The sequence below is a fragment of the Uloborus diversus genome, chromosome 1, assembly GCF_026930045.1.
Source record: "Uloborus diversus isolate 005 chromosome 1, Udiv.v.3.1, whole genome shotgun sequence".
Lineage (NCBI taxonomy): Eukaryota > Metazoa > Arthropoda > Arachnida > Araneae > Uloboridae > Uloborus > Uloborus diversus.
In genome coordinates, this window is record NC_072731.1 from 36,062,442 (window position 1) to 36,080,561 (window position 18,120).

Here is an 18,120-nt window from a genome sequence, read left to right on the forward strand (position 1 = left end):
TATTTTTATGATTTATAATCATTTATATACATCAGTAACATAATATTCCATTTTTACTTGTATTTTATATTCATAAAATTACTAGCAACGTAACAATTTTAATTCAAAATAAAAGTGTCTTATTAGATATTAAACATTGCTCAGAAAAAAACAGAAAATGTTTTATGACTGTGCTCCGAGTAATGCATATTATTTATTTCTGAATCATGTAGCTAACAGAAGAAAAATGAGTAGAACAGCTAATCCTAAGTTAACTCCATTAAAATTAATAGAAACGTCAAATTAAATCTTTACTAATATTATAAAGAGAGAGGACGAATTTTTGTGTGTTTATATGTTCGAGGTAATCTCCGGAACCACTGCACCTATTTGAAAAATTCCTTCACTATAGGAAAGATGCCTTCTCACTGAGTAACATAGGCTATAATTCGAAAAAAATCTGATAAATGGTTCCTTTTTTATTCCAATTTAGGTCCAAATTTTACGTAAATTGCCTATTATTGGCTATTAAAGGGGTGAAAAATTACTTGCACATATTAATATTTTATATCGTTGAAAAGGGTAGAATTTTCCGCGTTCTAAACAATTTGTTTCGATGCTCTAACTTTATTACGACGGGAGTAATTTGCATTTTTAGCTCGAACGTTTTTAGGCTTAGCTGAAATTTAAGCACTACTTTCTTCATTAAATCTATCAATAAAAAGTGAAGGAGTTGTCCCACAGTTTTCTTTTTTACACCATTGAAAAAAGCGTCATTTTTTACTCCAGAAATATCTCGACTTACAGTCGAAAAAATTAGCTTCTATCTTCAAAGGAAAAAAGTTACAAGCGTTTTTAAATCAATTTCGAAATATGTCGTTTTGATTCAGATTGTCAACTATTTTATTTTCACGTTTCCACGGTTACACTTTTTGAATCCATTGTTTATTTCATGTTTCCATGGTTATGCTTTCAAAATCCATCTTTCGCATTTTAACTCCTTAAAAGTATTTTAATATCTGTGGTCAATGTTTGGAAGGGTAATTTTGCATGGTGTTTTTTTTTTTCAAATTAAATCTTTACTAATATTATAAAGAGAGAGGACGAATTTTTGTGTGTTTATATGTTCGAGGTAATCTCCGGAACCACTGCACCTATTTGAAAAATTCCTTCACTATAGGAAAGATGCCTTCTCACTGAGTAACATAGGCTATAATTCGAAAAAAATCTGATAAATGGTTCTTTTTTTATTCCAATTTAGGTCCAAATTTTACGTAAATTGCCTATTATTGGCTATTAAAGGGGTGAAAAATTACTTGCGCATATTAATATTTTATATCGTTGAAAAGGGTAGAATTTTACGCGTTCTAAACAATTTACGTAAATTGCCTATTATTGGCTATTAAAGGGGTGAAAAATTACTTGCACATATTAATATTTTATATCGTTGAAAAGGGTAGAATTTTCCGCGTTCTAAACAATTTGTTTCGATGCTCTAACTTTATTACGACGGGAGTAATTTGCGTTTTTAGCTCGAACGTTTTTAGGCTTAGCTGAAATTTAAGCACTACTTTCTTCATTAAATCTATCAATAAAAAGTGAAGGAATTGTCCCACAGTTTTCTTTTTGACACCATTGAAAAAAGCGTCATTTTTTACTCCAGAAATATCTCGACTTACAGTCGAAAAAATTAGCTTCTATCTTCAAAGGAAAAAAGTTACAAGCGTTTTTAAATCAATTTCGAAATATGTCGTTTTGATTCAGATTGTCAACTATTTTATTTTCACGTTTCCACGGTTACGCTTTTTGAATCCATTGTTTATTTCATGTTTCCATGGTTATGCTTTCAAAATCCATCATTTGCATTTTAATATCTGGTCAATGTTTGGAAGGGTAATTTTGCATGGTGTTTTTTTTTCCTTTTATTTCAGCCTGATTGTTGAATATATGTCACTTGACACAATTTTTATTCTCAAGGTAGACCGAGCAAAGCCGGGAAACGCAGCTCTTAAAGGTGTGAAAGCTACTGTTAATGTGATCATATACCTTTTTGTTTATTTGGCGAAACATTTATTATTGCCAAAGAAAATCATCCGCTTCACTTGCAAAAGGACTGGCTTCCGGTAGTGTGGTCGTTTGGCACGTTAGGCCCTGAGCAGTTCAATCTAGGATTATTGTTTTGATGCAACCGTTAATGAAATTCATTGTTTTGGCGATTTGTTTTGAAATAAAAGAAACTTTTGATTTGTTTATATCTGAGTGAAATGTACGACATTTTCTTTTTTTCTGACGATGATCTTTGAATGGTCCATGGCATGTTTTTTTTTTTTCGTTAGACGGATGGATTATGATAGCGTGGTTGCTGGGCAAGTTTGGCGATAAACAATTGGAATTATTTTTACTCTTGAAAGATATTTGATGTCTTTTTTTGTTTATTTGGCGAAATATTTTATATTGCAGTAAAAAGCACTTCACTCACTAAATAGAGTTTAGCAAATGTAAATCTAATTTAATCATTTGCCGCAAAGTTTTAAACTCCAAAGAAACTTAAATAGGTTTTTTTTTTTTTTTTGAAAAGGTGAGTACGCATTTTATACAAAGAAAAATGATCATTTCACATCAGAGGGGGAGAGGGCGTCAATTTTCTTTTATTCAACGGACCTCCATTAAATTTTTAGCACGAGCATCGCTGTGCGGGTACTGCTAGTATTAGATATAAATAACGAAACAAACAGTAATTTAAAGTCTACATAATGTAATTATAAGAAAATAAAGAGTGATTTGAGGATGCATTTACTATTTTGAAGATTTTAGTTTCTGCTAATTGAAAATATCGGATATATATCAGAATATCCAATATTAGGCAATTACTTGTTGGAAACACTGTAGTCAGTTCAACTTTTTTTAAATTGTTTTTCAATGCTACATGTTATGCATAAATAGCGTTTTGCAGTAATTGTGCAGCTATCTTTTAACATCCACTTTCAGTTAATCATAATTCTTATTTTTCTTCTCATAAGTATACAGTACAAAGCCTATTGAACAAAAGTATTTTTAGTAAAAATATGATCTATTTATTGTATTGATCAACACATTGCATAATACTAAAAAGCCACATCCCCAGAGTACACGCTGCTGCTGCAAATTATTTTGTGACTTTTGCTTTAGCATAGTGAAGTATACTTTCATTCAGATTGATCAAAAAATAAAAGAAAATTAGCACGAACATTAGTGAAACCAGGGAAAAAATTACAAATAACACGACAGGAGGTTACCACTATTTTTGATTTGGAATCCAAAATCTGGAAAAGTCGCGGTCCCGAGCATTCCAAATTTGGGGTCCCATACTGTATAATGTTTTAAATCCATCAAAATTCGAAGATCAAATATTTTCACAAACCCAAAAGAAGAAAGGAATAAATCTGTGGGTTACAAACCATAAATGACTAATATACAAAAATTAAAACAACTTTATTGGTTGTACAAAATTTTCAAAAAGCACCAAGTGTTAAACAACAAAAAGCAATATATACATATATTTTGTACAGTTTTGATTTAGTAAGTACAATGTATAACCATCTTTAAATTTTGGTGTTACAGCATTTGGCAAATGAAAAAGTAAAAAATATTGTAGTTTAATTTTTTAATATTTTAAGTAGATTTCAATTTAGCACATTATATGAATTTTTGTTTAAGTTATACATGTTACAAAAAAAAATCTTTGTATAAGTAATTTGTTAAGTTCAATGGAAATCAGTCATTTAACTAATGCTTAAAACTAAATTTAAACTGAATTATGTTTAATTTCCATATTTATAGTAAACCTTACATTGGAGCATATTCATGCAGATTTTAGTACTCATTTTATAAATGTAAATTATTTCACTGGGATTAATGGTTGGAAAAAAAAAGAATACTTAACTTATACATCTAAAACATCAGTAAAAAAAAATTGTTTATTCAGTCGAGTCTCGTTACCTCTAATATTTCTTTATCTCATAGTTTTCACTGGATCCCACTCTATTATAGGCTGTGGGAACTTCCTATAGCTCGAATTACCAAGAAAATGAATAGTTTAGCTGGTCCCTTGGTACTTTGAGTTTATTGAGAGTTGACTGTGTATATATACATACCGTATAACTTTGATTTAATGATACCCTATTTAATGGTTTCCTTAATTTAATGATACATTTCACTGGCATTTAAGGGTGCTCTTCACTGAGAGTCTGAAAGATTCGGATCTTATGTTAACCTACGGGGAAAGTTGGAGCTTGTTTTACAAATTCCTGTGAAGTTTTCGGATCCGTTTTTTTTTTTTGAGTATTTTTCAAGACCATGTCTGTTTCTTTTAGTTTTTACTTTTTTGATGTGTCCATTCTCCGATTTTTTAAAATTCGAGAAAAAATGAATTTTTTTCGAAAACGAGGTACTGTTGGACATTTCGCTCTGTAAAACATCTGCAACTCGTGCTATCGAAATTTTAAGAACGCCCTGACACGCAAAATATTTTCAGCTCTCTTTTGAGATCTTGTTTGAAATAATGCGACCATTTTTTAAACAAATATCATGTTCTAACTATTGAAAAAAATTTCAAAATACGTTCACTTTTTGCATTTGCCCCGCCCTAGAATAGTAACCTCCCCTTTTTGAGGGGTAAGCGCTAATGGGGTGTTAGATTTATTACCCTCTCATTAGTTCCCCTCAATGACCTTCGCTGGACGTCCTTTCTTCTTTCCTCTTTTCCTAAGGCTTTCGTGAAGAATCAATTGCTTTTGAAAGTGAATCCATGTAGATGCGTGCTATTAGCTGTTAAATTAGCAACATTTGCTTTTTTTCAAATTTGTGGTTTGAAAAGAAATAGATTTGAAAGGAATATTTCTGAGTCAAATTGTTTATTTACAATATAATGAACATTGTTACAATGCTGTCGAATGCGAAAAGTTGACATTTTTCCCTTCCAGTAGAAAAATATTTTTATATATAGATTAAATCGTATTCCAGATACTAGGTATTTTGCATCGTTTTACATGTGTTTTATGTTACTACAAATGGTACACATAAAGTGCTTTCCACAGCTCAACAAACGTTTTTGAAAATTATTTGTGTTCTTAAAAGCCAGACTCATCAAATTTCTTTAGAAGGTAGATACACATTGAACATGTAATTCATAATATACAGTAAAATCCATCGAATTTCAGAATCGGGATTGGAAATTTATTTGGTTGAAACAAGTATTTCGTTGCATTAGTATGCGTTGTAATAGGATTTTACTGTATTTCTCTTCAGAAAACTTCCTAAGGAGGAAAACGATGCATAATTTGAACCCAAATAGAATCGTGAAACGTTTCTTATGGGGTCGCAATATTACTCCTTCTTTTAAGACATGTACGATATTATACCGTTTTTAAAACATTACATGAGAAACAAAATAGCATAATTTTTATTTTCCAGCGCAGCAATGCGTGGTTAATTTTATTTTTATTAAAGACTATTTCCTAGCTTACATTTTGTGTCATAATTCCTGCGTTTTACCCCAAGTTTTTATTTATTGCCAGAAACAATGAAAAAAAAAAAGTTAAAACACTTATTTTTAATTAGCTGTTTTGGAAATAGCTTAAATATATGGATTAATGCAGGTTTTGAGTGTTTTAATCAAGCAGTCATGTACTTGTGTTATTCCATACTTTTCAGAGCGAATCAAGCTTGTACAAATAGTCTTTACAATTTAAAAACATGTTTTATATTTTTTGAAGTACGTTGCTTAAATATTATTTCTCCAACAGTGCTATCATTTTTGGAAAACTACTAAAATTCAGGACAATATTTATTCTTCCAGAAAAAAATAAGTTTTTTTTTTTTTTTTTTTTGAGCAATTGCGAATGTTTATTATCCTTACTTGAACAAAGCTGATGTTGCTCTGATTTTTCAGATTGTCATGATGACAAGAATAACTCTAGCTCGTTGTTTTAATATTTACTAAGAAGTCAAATTTTCGTCGCCATGGTTACTAATTGTTTGTGTTCATTCAATGTTTAACTTAAGTAGATTTTACTTTTAAAAGGGGGGGTGGTGTAAAATTACATTTCAGGAAAAGACCATTAATGTGGATGAAATAAAAAAGCAAAATTTCATCCAAATACAAAATTTCCAGATTACTAATATCGACATTTAAGACTGACAAGAAAACAAAAATACAGAAGGCTTTCTGATGTCTTCAGAAAGTTTTCACAATAGAAATAGTTTTTTTTTTTTTTTTAAATCTTTATAAGAATTTGGAAGCTGTATTTTTGGAGAATAAAAATACTTTTCAAAAACATTTATTCAGTTGCGGAAAACATTCCGTACACCAACATACTCATTAAATACATAGAAAATCATGAAAAACATATTAGCAATTTAATATGATTCGGTTAATGTAAAAAACACACCGTGGTAGAATTACTAAGCATTGTATGCATTAGTTTTAATGACGTTTTCAGCCTTATGTTGCTGACAAAGCTAACTAAGATGTGAACAATATAGAATGGGGGTTACAAGTTTTCTATTTTCATTCTCAGAAGCTAGATCAGCATTTTAATACAATGTAGAAAAAAATTAATTACAGGCATAAAGGTTTTCAGGTCACATAAGCACACCCCCCCCCCCCCCCTCCCTTCAAAAAACATCATTAAAGATCGTCTTAAATTTCGTTTTTATGGCTTTAATTTCAAAAAATTTTGGAAAGGGAGTTTGTGAAAAGTCCTTCTTTGACCATAAAAAAAAAAAAAAGTCGCCTAAAATTGCATTTTTGGAACTTTGATTTCAAAAACCTGCATGTCTCCAACGTTACTAAATATGGCCTACAATCATGTTTATAACACATTGAAAATTTTGCCTCCCCCCAACATCACACTAAGACTGCGTTTTTAGACTATTTCGAAAAATTCCGGGGAAAGCTTCCGAACTCCATGTTTCCTAACAGAATTGAAGAACCTGAAATTGTGTTTTTGGCGTTTCAAGTTCAAAAATTTGCTGGTGGAAGATCACAGGACCTCTTACTTACTTCCAAATACCACCAGAGATCGTCTAAAAGTGCATTTTGAAAATTTTATTTTCGTGAAAATTAAAAGGCATAGCCCCCAAACAGAGTGCTTGGGAAAATAGGGAGTATTTCTGAGTAAATAGTATGCTTACGATAAAGATCATGTTAATTAAATATAGAAATGGTTCCCTCTCCTAAACAAAAAGCTAAATCCTTTCTCTCGCTGTATTTACACATTATTAGGAATTAGGAGTCAATAGAATAGAAAATGTGGGATCTCAAAAAAGATTTTTGTTCTATACGAATGAAAATTATTTGATAATCATTTGATTAGAACATTCATTTTATTCTGTGACTGAAGACACGATACGATAAATTTTCGGCACAGAAGTGCGTAACACAGAACTTAAAAAGAAAAAGTTCGTCTTGGTTTTTTTTTTCTTTTTAAATTGTGAACCCGTACTTGTACTTATAATTGCTTTCCTAAATGTAAGCTATTCATTTTCATTTTTGTTTTAACTTTATGTATATTTCCTGCAAATCTGTTTCTTGCCCTTTTTTTATTTTTTATTATTGATTCATTAAATGCAAGATGCATGAAAACGAGGCAGAGCGATAAAAACTTTAAAATCTGGCAGAGTGAGGCATTGAGATTTTTTTTCACCTAAGTATTTCGAGTATTTTTTTTTTCAGGCAGATATACATGTAGGTAATATTTTCGTGCCTCCTGAGAAAAACGACAACCCTTAATATTTATTATGACAACTAACGAGGATCAGACACTCACAAGACTTATTAGAAAATTTTAATAAAAACTCAATGTGTTGAAGTAGAAGCACTATATACACTATATGACCAAAAGCATTGGGACACTTTCAAAAATTAACATTTTTAGGGATTTCTCGAGAAATAATAGACTAATTGCTCTATAATTTGTTTCGCATAAAATGTATACTCTACTTGTCATTTTCCAATAAAAATTAAGTCTGCTATTCACTTAGGGGACCGACAACAAATTGAAGAAAAAAGTTTTTTGATCATTTTTCATTGCAAATTGCTGGGAATAAGCTATAATTTTCAGAAATGAGTTAAAAATCTATCAAAAACTTATTTTTATATTTTTGTGAAAATATCTCTTATACCCATGGAAATATAAGCATTTCTTTCAAAAATGCAAAATTTTTTTGAAGGTTTTCGCCTCATATTGCGCAGAGTATTTCGTCAAACATTACTAAACTTTTAGAATATTTGACAGCATTTTAGAGAAACATAATAATAAAATTTAAAGTTAAAATATTGAAAATTTGATGAAATATGAACAATTAAAGCTATTAATTTTTCACTGCGCATGCACGAAAGATAGCAATTTATAACGTTCATAATTCAAAGCTCAGATACATCCTACAATCCATGAAAAAAATTCCACAGCAATTTCTTTAAATTTTAAAAAGTTATCAGCGATCTAATGAGCTGAATTTCTATAATTCTAGGATAGGCGATGAATGGTAAGGGATTGCTAGCAAACTGGCAACACTTTCCTACCATCGTTACAGAGTGATTCATGATAAGAACGGATTATTTGTTGCTGGTCCCCTAAATGAATAGCAGACTTAATTGTTATTGGATTTGACGTTTGGAGTATACTTTTCATGAGAAAAAATTACAGAGCAGAGAGCAATTGGTCTTTTATTTCCCGAGAAATCCGTAAAATTGTGAATTTTTGAAAGTGTCCCAATACTTTTGGTCATATAGTGTATGTAATACCTCATGTATTTTGCCGAATTTAGTAACTGGGAATCTGAGACTCTAAAAGTGCTAGGTTTAGTTTTATTCCAAAATTTCAACGCAAGATAGTATACAAACATTGAGAGTGGGGGAAGGAGTGATTTTTGCCTTTGAGCTTGGAGCAGGGTGAGCACCCCTGCATACAAAGATCAGAGAAAAATCTTTAATTTTTCAAATTCAGGAAATCCTTATCCGTAGCCATCCGCGACTTTGCCGTTGTTATGCTCAATTTGAAAGAACTTTCACCATAACAACCCCTTGAGAAATGCTATCGTAGCCTTCTCATCTGCATATAGTAATTAGATAAATAAATACAGTCGGACCTCCATATATCGAAGTAGCAAATTGCCGGAAAAAAATTCGATAAATAGAAATTTCGATATATAGAAACAATCTTATTTTATCATAAAAATGTCCTAAAACATTAAAATTAAAACTAATTTTCGTGCATGAAACCCAACTGCTAATTTAAACGAGCATCGGATTAAATGAAAGTTAATAATCAAAAATTTAACAGAAATTACATTTTTGCTCCTTCATACACCTTCATTCTTCGGAAATTCAACTTGAACCGCCACAATAGGGGATTTTCGTTTTAACAATGTAATCGAGAGAAAAGTAAAAAATCAATCTATTTAACTTGAATGATTTTTACTGAAGCTAAAAATACTAGGAATGATAATCAGCAGACAAAAGGGATAGCTTGAAACTGATTTTAGTGTTACTGGTTGCAACTAAGATTTGAAATAAACTTGAGGGAATGTAAAAACTCCAGAACGGAACAACGACCCTATCTACACACCCCTGAACCCCATATTCCTTATGAGTTTCGTAGCAACCTTTAGTGATTATAATTTTCTCCGCTAACCTTCATTTTTCATAAGACAAACAGTCTAAAGTGGAAAAAAACCTACGAATGTCTCGAAAAAAATTTCGATATATAGAGACTTTTTCGATATATAGAAACAATTTTTCTGTGTAGTGAACATAGAAATTTGCTGGGATTTCGATATATAGAAAATTTCGATATGTGGAAGTTCGATATACGGAGGTCCGACTGTAAATATTTTTTCAAAAAGAAAAGGATTCAAAGATAAAGATTAGGGGAATTTTCTGGTCACCAGTGGTGAGAAAAGGCAATTATAGTAGCCACTTTTTTTTCTAGTCGCCACTGCATTTGTAAAACAGGTAACTAACCAACAAAGTAGTATTTAATTTAGCACTAAAATATAAATATTATCAGTTCAAATAAAGGTTAATGTAACTAATTAGTGGCATTAATGTTTATTGTACAATCAAGTATTAACTATGCAAAGAGGATCTAGTTTCATTTTTAAGAAGAATGTTTTCTGGCAACTCGGATGGGGTTGGGGAGAGTGGCAAACAGGCAGAGGAAGCGAAAAAATTTCACCAACCGATAACTAGTTAGTCCCCACTTTTATTCGGCACTCGATTTTTCAAATATATTAAGTAGAATCATCCATTTTTAAAGAATATTTTTTGGTTAGATTTGGAGTTCATTTCGTTAAAATTCAGTGTGGTCATGCAGGCTATCTTTTTTTTCCCTTCCTTTTTTGAAATCATCAATTTTCAATAACGAACATTTTTCTAAGAATAAAACGAATTTATAAATTTATTTATTGCAAATATTCATTCATTCGTTAATTTTTCCTTGATGAGATCTGGAACCGTATTAATGGGGAAAAAAATCTTCGTTTCAAAAATTAATTTTAGTGCGAATGCAAATAAATTAATATCACAAGCGGGATTGCAAAATGCGCGGCAATGTAAAATGCCATGCCTTTTACACCGAGTTATTTTTCTTTTACCTATGTAGTCAAGACTCAAGAGGGAAAGAACTAGAATTTCCTTGGAAGGGTCTGTAAAAAGCTGCGGTTTCATTTCGCCGTCGGCTATTATCTCCTTCGACTACTCTGCACAGCAGGGGGAGCGTCCGGTCTGTCCCCCTGCAAAATGTGACAGGTCACATGATCCACACTTTCATCGGGCACCGTTCGTTCTATTGGTTGTTGAAGTGTCAATCACTTCACTGATGAACGCTGCTTTCGTTTAAAGAAAAAGCCTATTTTCAAGCGAGATCGTTTTTCTTCTCCACTGAAGAGCAGTCTTAACAGCATTATGTATATGCTCCTCGACTGGACAATATCCTTGATTTAACAATAACTTTTTATAGCCCCTTGACATTTGTTAAATGGGACATAATAAAATTAGTCTAGTGATTATCATTATTTGAAAATAAACAAATAAAAAGGCAAACTGAAAACGCAAATTATGCTGTTATTTTTTAATTCTTAGCATTTAAAATAATACATTTATTATTATTTGAAAGTACTTTATATTATGCAGTTAAGTATAATTTTTCCTAACTAAAAATAAAAAATATAGTTTCACATAAACATATCCAAGTATTAAATAATTTGAGGATCAATGAGAAAATATGAATGTAGATTCATGAAGGATTATCAGTGCAATTTATTAAATTTTTCCCACACATTTATATATATATATATATATAATTAGAATCAAATTTTTTCAACAGTCAGTTTTGGATTGCTATAATATATATGTATCCATTTTAAAATTGTTTAAATTGTTATTAATAAAATTTAAAAATGGTACACAAACCTAGTAGCAACCTAAAAATTGATTGGATGCTCTGTGTGTGTTTTATTTTTAATTTTGTTTTGAAAGACCTTTAAATTTAGCGAAATTTAGATACTAAAACAAATTTTATACATTTTAATTATTCTCAAATTGATAAATATATGTATATTTTAATTATTCTCAATTGATAAATGTATAAGAATCTTAATGAAGCACAAAAATGGCAAAATATAATCTGTGCTTTCATAATGTTGTGGTAGCTTCTCATAAATTTAATTTTAGCACAAAGGTATTTTTTTCTTTCTTTGAAATAGAAACAACTAAACTTTTACAACTAAATTTTTATCTTTCAATGTGCATTTTAATTTTAATTTATAACAAAAAATTCTAGCTTGATTGATGTTTGAATTTCCAAACCATATGCATTTGTCTTGAAACTTCCAATTTCTTTTATATTTTTTTCAGTAGTTAAAATAATGAGATAGCTTTCTTTTTGGAGAGTTACTGATTTTGGCACAAATAGCAACATTATTCATTTATCATTAGTGGTGCTTAAGTATATTAAAAACAATTCTCTTTTTAACAGTGCTTGATTATTTGAATGCTGAAAATATTTAAGTAATAAACTGTAAGTTGATAAAAACAAGAATACTGTTTGTAAAAAATGCACCTCCTCCCTCCAAAACAAAAAATGTTTCTTGAACTTGAATTTGAGAATGATTCAATGAGTTTGGTTTAGGCTTGATTATCAAAGTTGTTTAATTTACATTTATTTGAGCTAATCATTCAAAACAGGGGGTAAAGAGTACCATAGAGTAAGACCCTCAATCTGTTGGATTTTAAAGTAAGCTGGCTTCCCATGATGCTTGTGCAGAACTTAGGTTGCACAGCCTAAAAAGTTTCTTCATAGGTGCAAAAGAAATTAGGTTAAAGAAAAGGAACATTCAAATCTTTGTATGATGAACACATTCAACATAACTAAAATAAAGTTTAAAAATTAGCAAGATGAAGAGTTCATACTTATTTAAAATCATTGTTTTCAATGCTACATTATTAAAAGGTAAAAAATACCTAAACAACTTTTCAGTATTTAACTAAATTGTGAATTAAAATAAAAGATAAAATCGTTTTAAAAGTATATGCAATTTTAATAACCACAGTAAACTGCATCTGTTGTGATTACACAATGGCTAAAAAGAAATTATATTTCAACTAAGCACATTGCAAAATTTTTATAAAAAAAATAAACACTATCTTTAAAAAAAAAAAATGCATAAAGTTGTGAAATTCATGTTACTTTCATTATTTTTTAGAAAGGAAAATATTGGAACAAATGCAATTTGTTAATTGCAGCGACTTTCTTAATTGCTATACTCATATCACAGTATACATACGAAGAATGCATATGCTTGATTCTTTTCCTTTAAATTGATAACTGAATTACAAAAAAAAAAAACGTACCGTTGGCTCTCTGTTTAACGACGCTCCATTTAACAACTTTCTCTATTTAACGACGGGTTTTCCCGGTCCCAGATGGTCCACAATAGTGTTAAAAGTGTTCTATTTAAGGACGCGTTCTACTTAAGGATGATTTTTTGTGGTCCGTTGAAAGTCGTTAAACAGAGAGCCAACTGTATATACAAATGCACGTAAAATCATTTGGAAACATAACTCTTTGTTGATGACAGTAAAATATATTTTTCAAAAATATATATATGTTTCTTGTCTTTTCCTCATGTTTGTGGAACTTTATTTTGGTGAAATTTATACATGTATGTTTAAAGCAATTTTTCATTTTGAAAATTGTGCTTACGTCTGAAATAAAAAAGGAATGTTAACCTTATCACAAAAATAAAACAGCTCTTTGAATTGAAAGTTAATTTACGTTCTTCTTAAGCTCTTGGCTTCGATGTCGGTGTGACATTTTTAACATCAAATAGTTTGCGTACAAAATAAACTTGAAGTGTTGAGGTTAAAAAAATTACTATGCATTGAGCTAAAGACCAATTTTGTACATAAGTGTGATTACTGTCTACAAGATACCAGTCTCTTGAAGTTTGGCGACGAGACTGATCCTGGTATTTTAACATGTCTCCAATACGCCCATCAACTTTTTGAAGTGTGTCCTATAAAAAAAATCATGTGTTATTAATCAAGGAAAAAGAAATACAATGTGTAAAAATACATGCTAATAAGTAGTTTTTAAATATTTAAGAGTTAATTGCATCTAAAGTTAACTGTGTTCAAAAATTAATATGCAAACATGTATAGACTCCCTATTCAGCTTGAATAGTGTTAATCTATAATTAATATAGTTAAAGATCCTTCCATTAAAAATTATTTACGTTCCAAAAGTAAATCACTCTTTCCAGCAAATTATTTTATTTATTTATTAATTGTTGCATCCAGCAGTTTGGATTTTTAATCCAACATTTCCCTTTAAAAAGGATCCCTACAAAAATAAAGATAACTTTTCCAAAAAATTCCCATTAAAATAAAAACTAGTCTCTAAAAATAATAACGTTAAGGTGAATCTGGCCTAGAGATTCCCATTAACAGCTCTTAAATTTCATCAACACTCTCTAAAAATCCCAGCAATAATAAGGACATCTCTCAAAAAACCATTACAATTGGAACACGTTTTCAATTCACATATCAACAGCTGTTCTAAAACCCACCATTATAATAAAGGAAGTTATACATAAAAAAGCAGCATTAGAATAACATTATGAGTCTGCTTAACTGAAAAGACTTGCACATTAAATGAAAGATAAAAATTTTTTTTTAATTTTTAAACTTGAAGATGAAGGATGAAACTCGCCTGAACTTCAATTCGTTTCATTTTTTAACTTGTGATTCCTTATCTGAATAATGGACATGGGTCATTCCATATGAAAAGAGCGAAATTCGCAAAAAAAAAAGGTGGCGGCATGGTAACAGATTTTTATGAAATTTGGTATACAGGTTCCTTTTATGCCTATATAAAAATATCTAAAATAGTTTTGCTTAAAATTTTTTTATTTGACTAGTTACATGTGATTGAAAATTGGTCAAATTGAACAGCATTCTCATAAATGCTAAATATTTCACTTTTGAAGGCTTGTATCTTATTAACTATTTAATGAAAACATAAAAGTTATATGTTGTTGCAATCTATGGAGTAGGGTAATTTATCTGATATCAATAAAATTTTCAAAGTTATTATAGTTAACTTTTAACCGAGTTTCAAAAACTGAAAATATTTCAATTTTCTCATAATTAAGCATTTTATTTTTTAAACTCTATCTTTAAGGAATGCATTAGCTTTGATGAAATTAATACCTAATAATGTGCTAAGTATCATAAAAGAAATACCTTACTTTTGAAGTTGTATTTTAACTCCTTTGTCTTCAAAATCAGTTTTAAACTTAGTGACACTTTGTAAAATGATGATTTTCCCCTTCACATACACACAAAAATTCAAATGAGGGAAAATTCAGACAACTTTAAAATTTTACAAGAATATAGAGCTGTGTTTCTACTATTTGCTTGAAAAAACTCGAAATTGGTTTTTGATTTCCAAACGTGAAATAAAATTCAGAAAAATAGCTTTTTTTTTATGGGTCAATCCATACAGGTTCGACGAATGGGTGCGCTCGACCATTTTCAATTTTTTTTTTTTTGAAATTCATATTCCTAAAAGCTGCATATGAAATATGTTTAAAACCACTTTTATTTTTTCTCTCAACTGGACTTTTGATTTTTTAGAGGTGATCAAAAGTGATTTTCGTAGTCAAAAATAGACCTTTGCATTTTGACCGATATCTATTTGAATTACATTTATGACAGTTAATTAAATGCTTTGATGTAAAAGTGCATAAGTTGATAGTCTTTCATGCTGAGTTACGTAGCTGTAAGTTAATAATTAAAATAATGGCAACAGGTTAAAGTTCAAGACCAAATGTAAAAATTTTACTCATTTCAAAGCGGGATAACTCATGTAGGGGACGGAAGCATAAAATGAAGTACGACAAAAACGAATCACTGGAACCATGCTAAAAAGAATATATAACTGTTGCTGTGTATTTGTGCACCCTTTATAGGTTACAGTCCCTCAAAAATTGAAAAAGTGACGAAAATGACATTTTTAGACCCCTATAAACCAAAAGGGGATGGAATTAAAAATAAAATTTCCTGGCCAATTAAATATTCCGTACAAGTACTATACATGTTATACATATTGTTTTTTGTATTTGGTTTGTAAAAAAGATACAGGTCTTTGAAATTAAGCACTTTTGCTAGTCAATTCACACACTAAAACAGAAAGAAAAAGTGTGAAAACGTAATTGCACCTTCTTAAATTACGTATATTGTGCCCTATATAATACATTATACTGAAAAACATATTGTAATTTTCAAAATAATTATTTTAATTTGATAACTTAGAAATATTTGAACATGAATGAGTAGTTTATACTGTATGGATTGATCCTTATGTGAAATTACAAGAATTCAAAGATTTAGATAAATGACTAAATGACGCAAAAGCAAGTAAAACTAACATTTATTTCAATTTAAAAAATGTACATTTCAGACTGTACTTCATAAACATGCTTTTGAGAAAATGAAACAGGAATGAAATGGTTAGTTTTGCTAAACTTACAAAATAAAAAGAAGTAACTAATGAAATTTTACCTTAGTTCTAGTAACAAAAATACGCTGATACCAATGATTAAAATTTAGTAGCATCTAAAAGACACTTTAATATGTTACGCAAAAAAAATAGAGTAAATTTAGAGCATTCCCTCATCTTCAAAAAAAAACATCTGAAACAGAGGAAAAAATGAAATTTTTGGAAATTTTCGAATTTTTAAAGTATAATTTCGTTATCAAGAAATTCATAAACAGTTACTAAATTAGAGCAGGTAGTTAGTTAAAAATAGTTTTTCAATCTGAATCATTTTTACTGTTATTTTTTCATTAAAAGAGCTGGAAGAGTGATTTAAAATCTGAAGTAAATTGGCAAAATTTCAATCTTTGTTAATATCTCAGATTCAAAAAAAAGATCTGAATAAATTTTACTTTGCTCTTTCTCGATAGAGAATTGTTTATAGAATGCGGAAATATTTATTTTTTAAGTGTACGTTTATAACTTATGGAGTTATTGAGTCACAAACTGGTAGTAATGGACTCTGAAAATTTAGGCTTAGCGTAAGCATCAACTTCTAATTTCAATAACAAAGCAACAGTTTTTAAACTTCCATACTTTGCATTCACTCATAGATATGCATGGTTTATCTAAATAAAAATTTTCATTGAAATCTGTGACATGTCAGCCACAGCTGATTTGCTCATTTCGCATGGAATGACCCACATATGTGTTTTCAGTTTGGATATTTGCTGGCTTTTTATCATTATTTTACTTATTAAACACTCATCCCTCCTATTGCCCTTCAAGAATTTACTACCCCTTTAAAGAACCTAACTGTCCCTTTGAGGGTGATTGCTCCCAGGTTGGGAACCATTGCTCTAATCGATTGGGCTACCTCTGCCACTCTAGAGCTACAGGCAGCTTGCATATGTATATCAAATCAAAGATGTTAGTTCTTTTTTAATTGACCAATTTTATCAACATATAATTTCCATAATGAATATATATATACATATTAGGGTGGTCCTTATTTTTGAAGTTGTAGTAGATATTTTACGCGATGCCCCCTCAATTTGTTCTATTATACAAATAAATGATCCTTGCAAAATTTTAAGCCAATCCATGAATATTAATTATGTTATTAACACATGCTCCTAAGGCCCCCTTATTTGAGTTTCGAAGAAAAAAATTGCGGATTTTTTCATTTTTATGTAAAAGGTTTATATTTAAAGTAATTTTGAACCTCAATCGATGCTGCTACTTCCAAGATTCTTCCATTCTCTCACTTTCAGTCCATAAAATTTTGCATGTTACAGAGGGTACATGTACACCAATGGTCTTGGGTCAGGCATACCACTCTTTTGCGCTTGTTCCAAACCAAGGGGCAGGGTAACATTTCTTTCCACCAAGATGGACACCAGAGATTCTAAATTCCATTAATGAATAATCTTTGACAACAACAAATTACCTCTTCCAGGCTTTGGGATTGTTGATTTACAAAATTTCCTGTGTATTTAATAGGTGTGGCAAATAGGGTCACAACTTTTCAAAGTTATAAATATAAGTAATGGCATTTATGTTTTAATTCACTATTCTTTAGTTATAAACATACCTAAATGCTTATGCAAGATTTAATTTTTAAAATATAAATTTTCGAAAAATCCTCGATTACTCTAACATAAAATTATACTGCATTTTCCATAAAAGCAAGTAAAAATATTCGAGAGGTAAAATCAAATTTCATGAATTTAAATTTAGATTTTGTAGTTATTCACTGGTACACAAAGTAATATCCAGATGTAACTAGAAAATGAATGCCGATAGGCTTACCGTGATAGCTCCAGGTCCCAATGTTGAACAACTACTCGGAATTCCTTAGATATTTCTTCAATTGTATATGATATCTTAGATTATTGCTTACTGCTCAAGCTGTAGTGTTTGATACAACAGCTTGCAACACTAGCCGTATAAATTGTGCATGCAATATTTTAGAGCAAAAACTGAACAGTGATATATTACATTTGGATTGCCATCATCATACACTTGAAATCGTACTGCAGAGTGTGTCTTTAAAGAAGTT

General features: G+C 30.0%; 1 protein-coding gene across 1 annotated transcript in view; it reads right to left on the reverse strand.

The window, feature by feature from the left end:
- Window positions 1-6,669: 6,669 nt before the first annotated feature.
- Window positions 6,670-18,120, reverse strand: part of LOC129229316 (transmembrane emp24 domain-containing protein 6-like) — a 32,137-nt gene continuing 20,686 nt past the window's right edge. Inside the window, exon 4 of the mRNA XM_054863605.1 lies at window positions 6,670-13,536. Within this exon, the coding sequence (XP_054719580.1) occupies window positions 13,303-13,536 (234 nt within the window). The 3' untranslated portion in view covers window positions 6,670-13,302. The remainder of the gene's footprint in view (window positions 13,537-18,120) is intronic.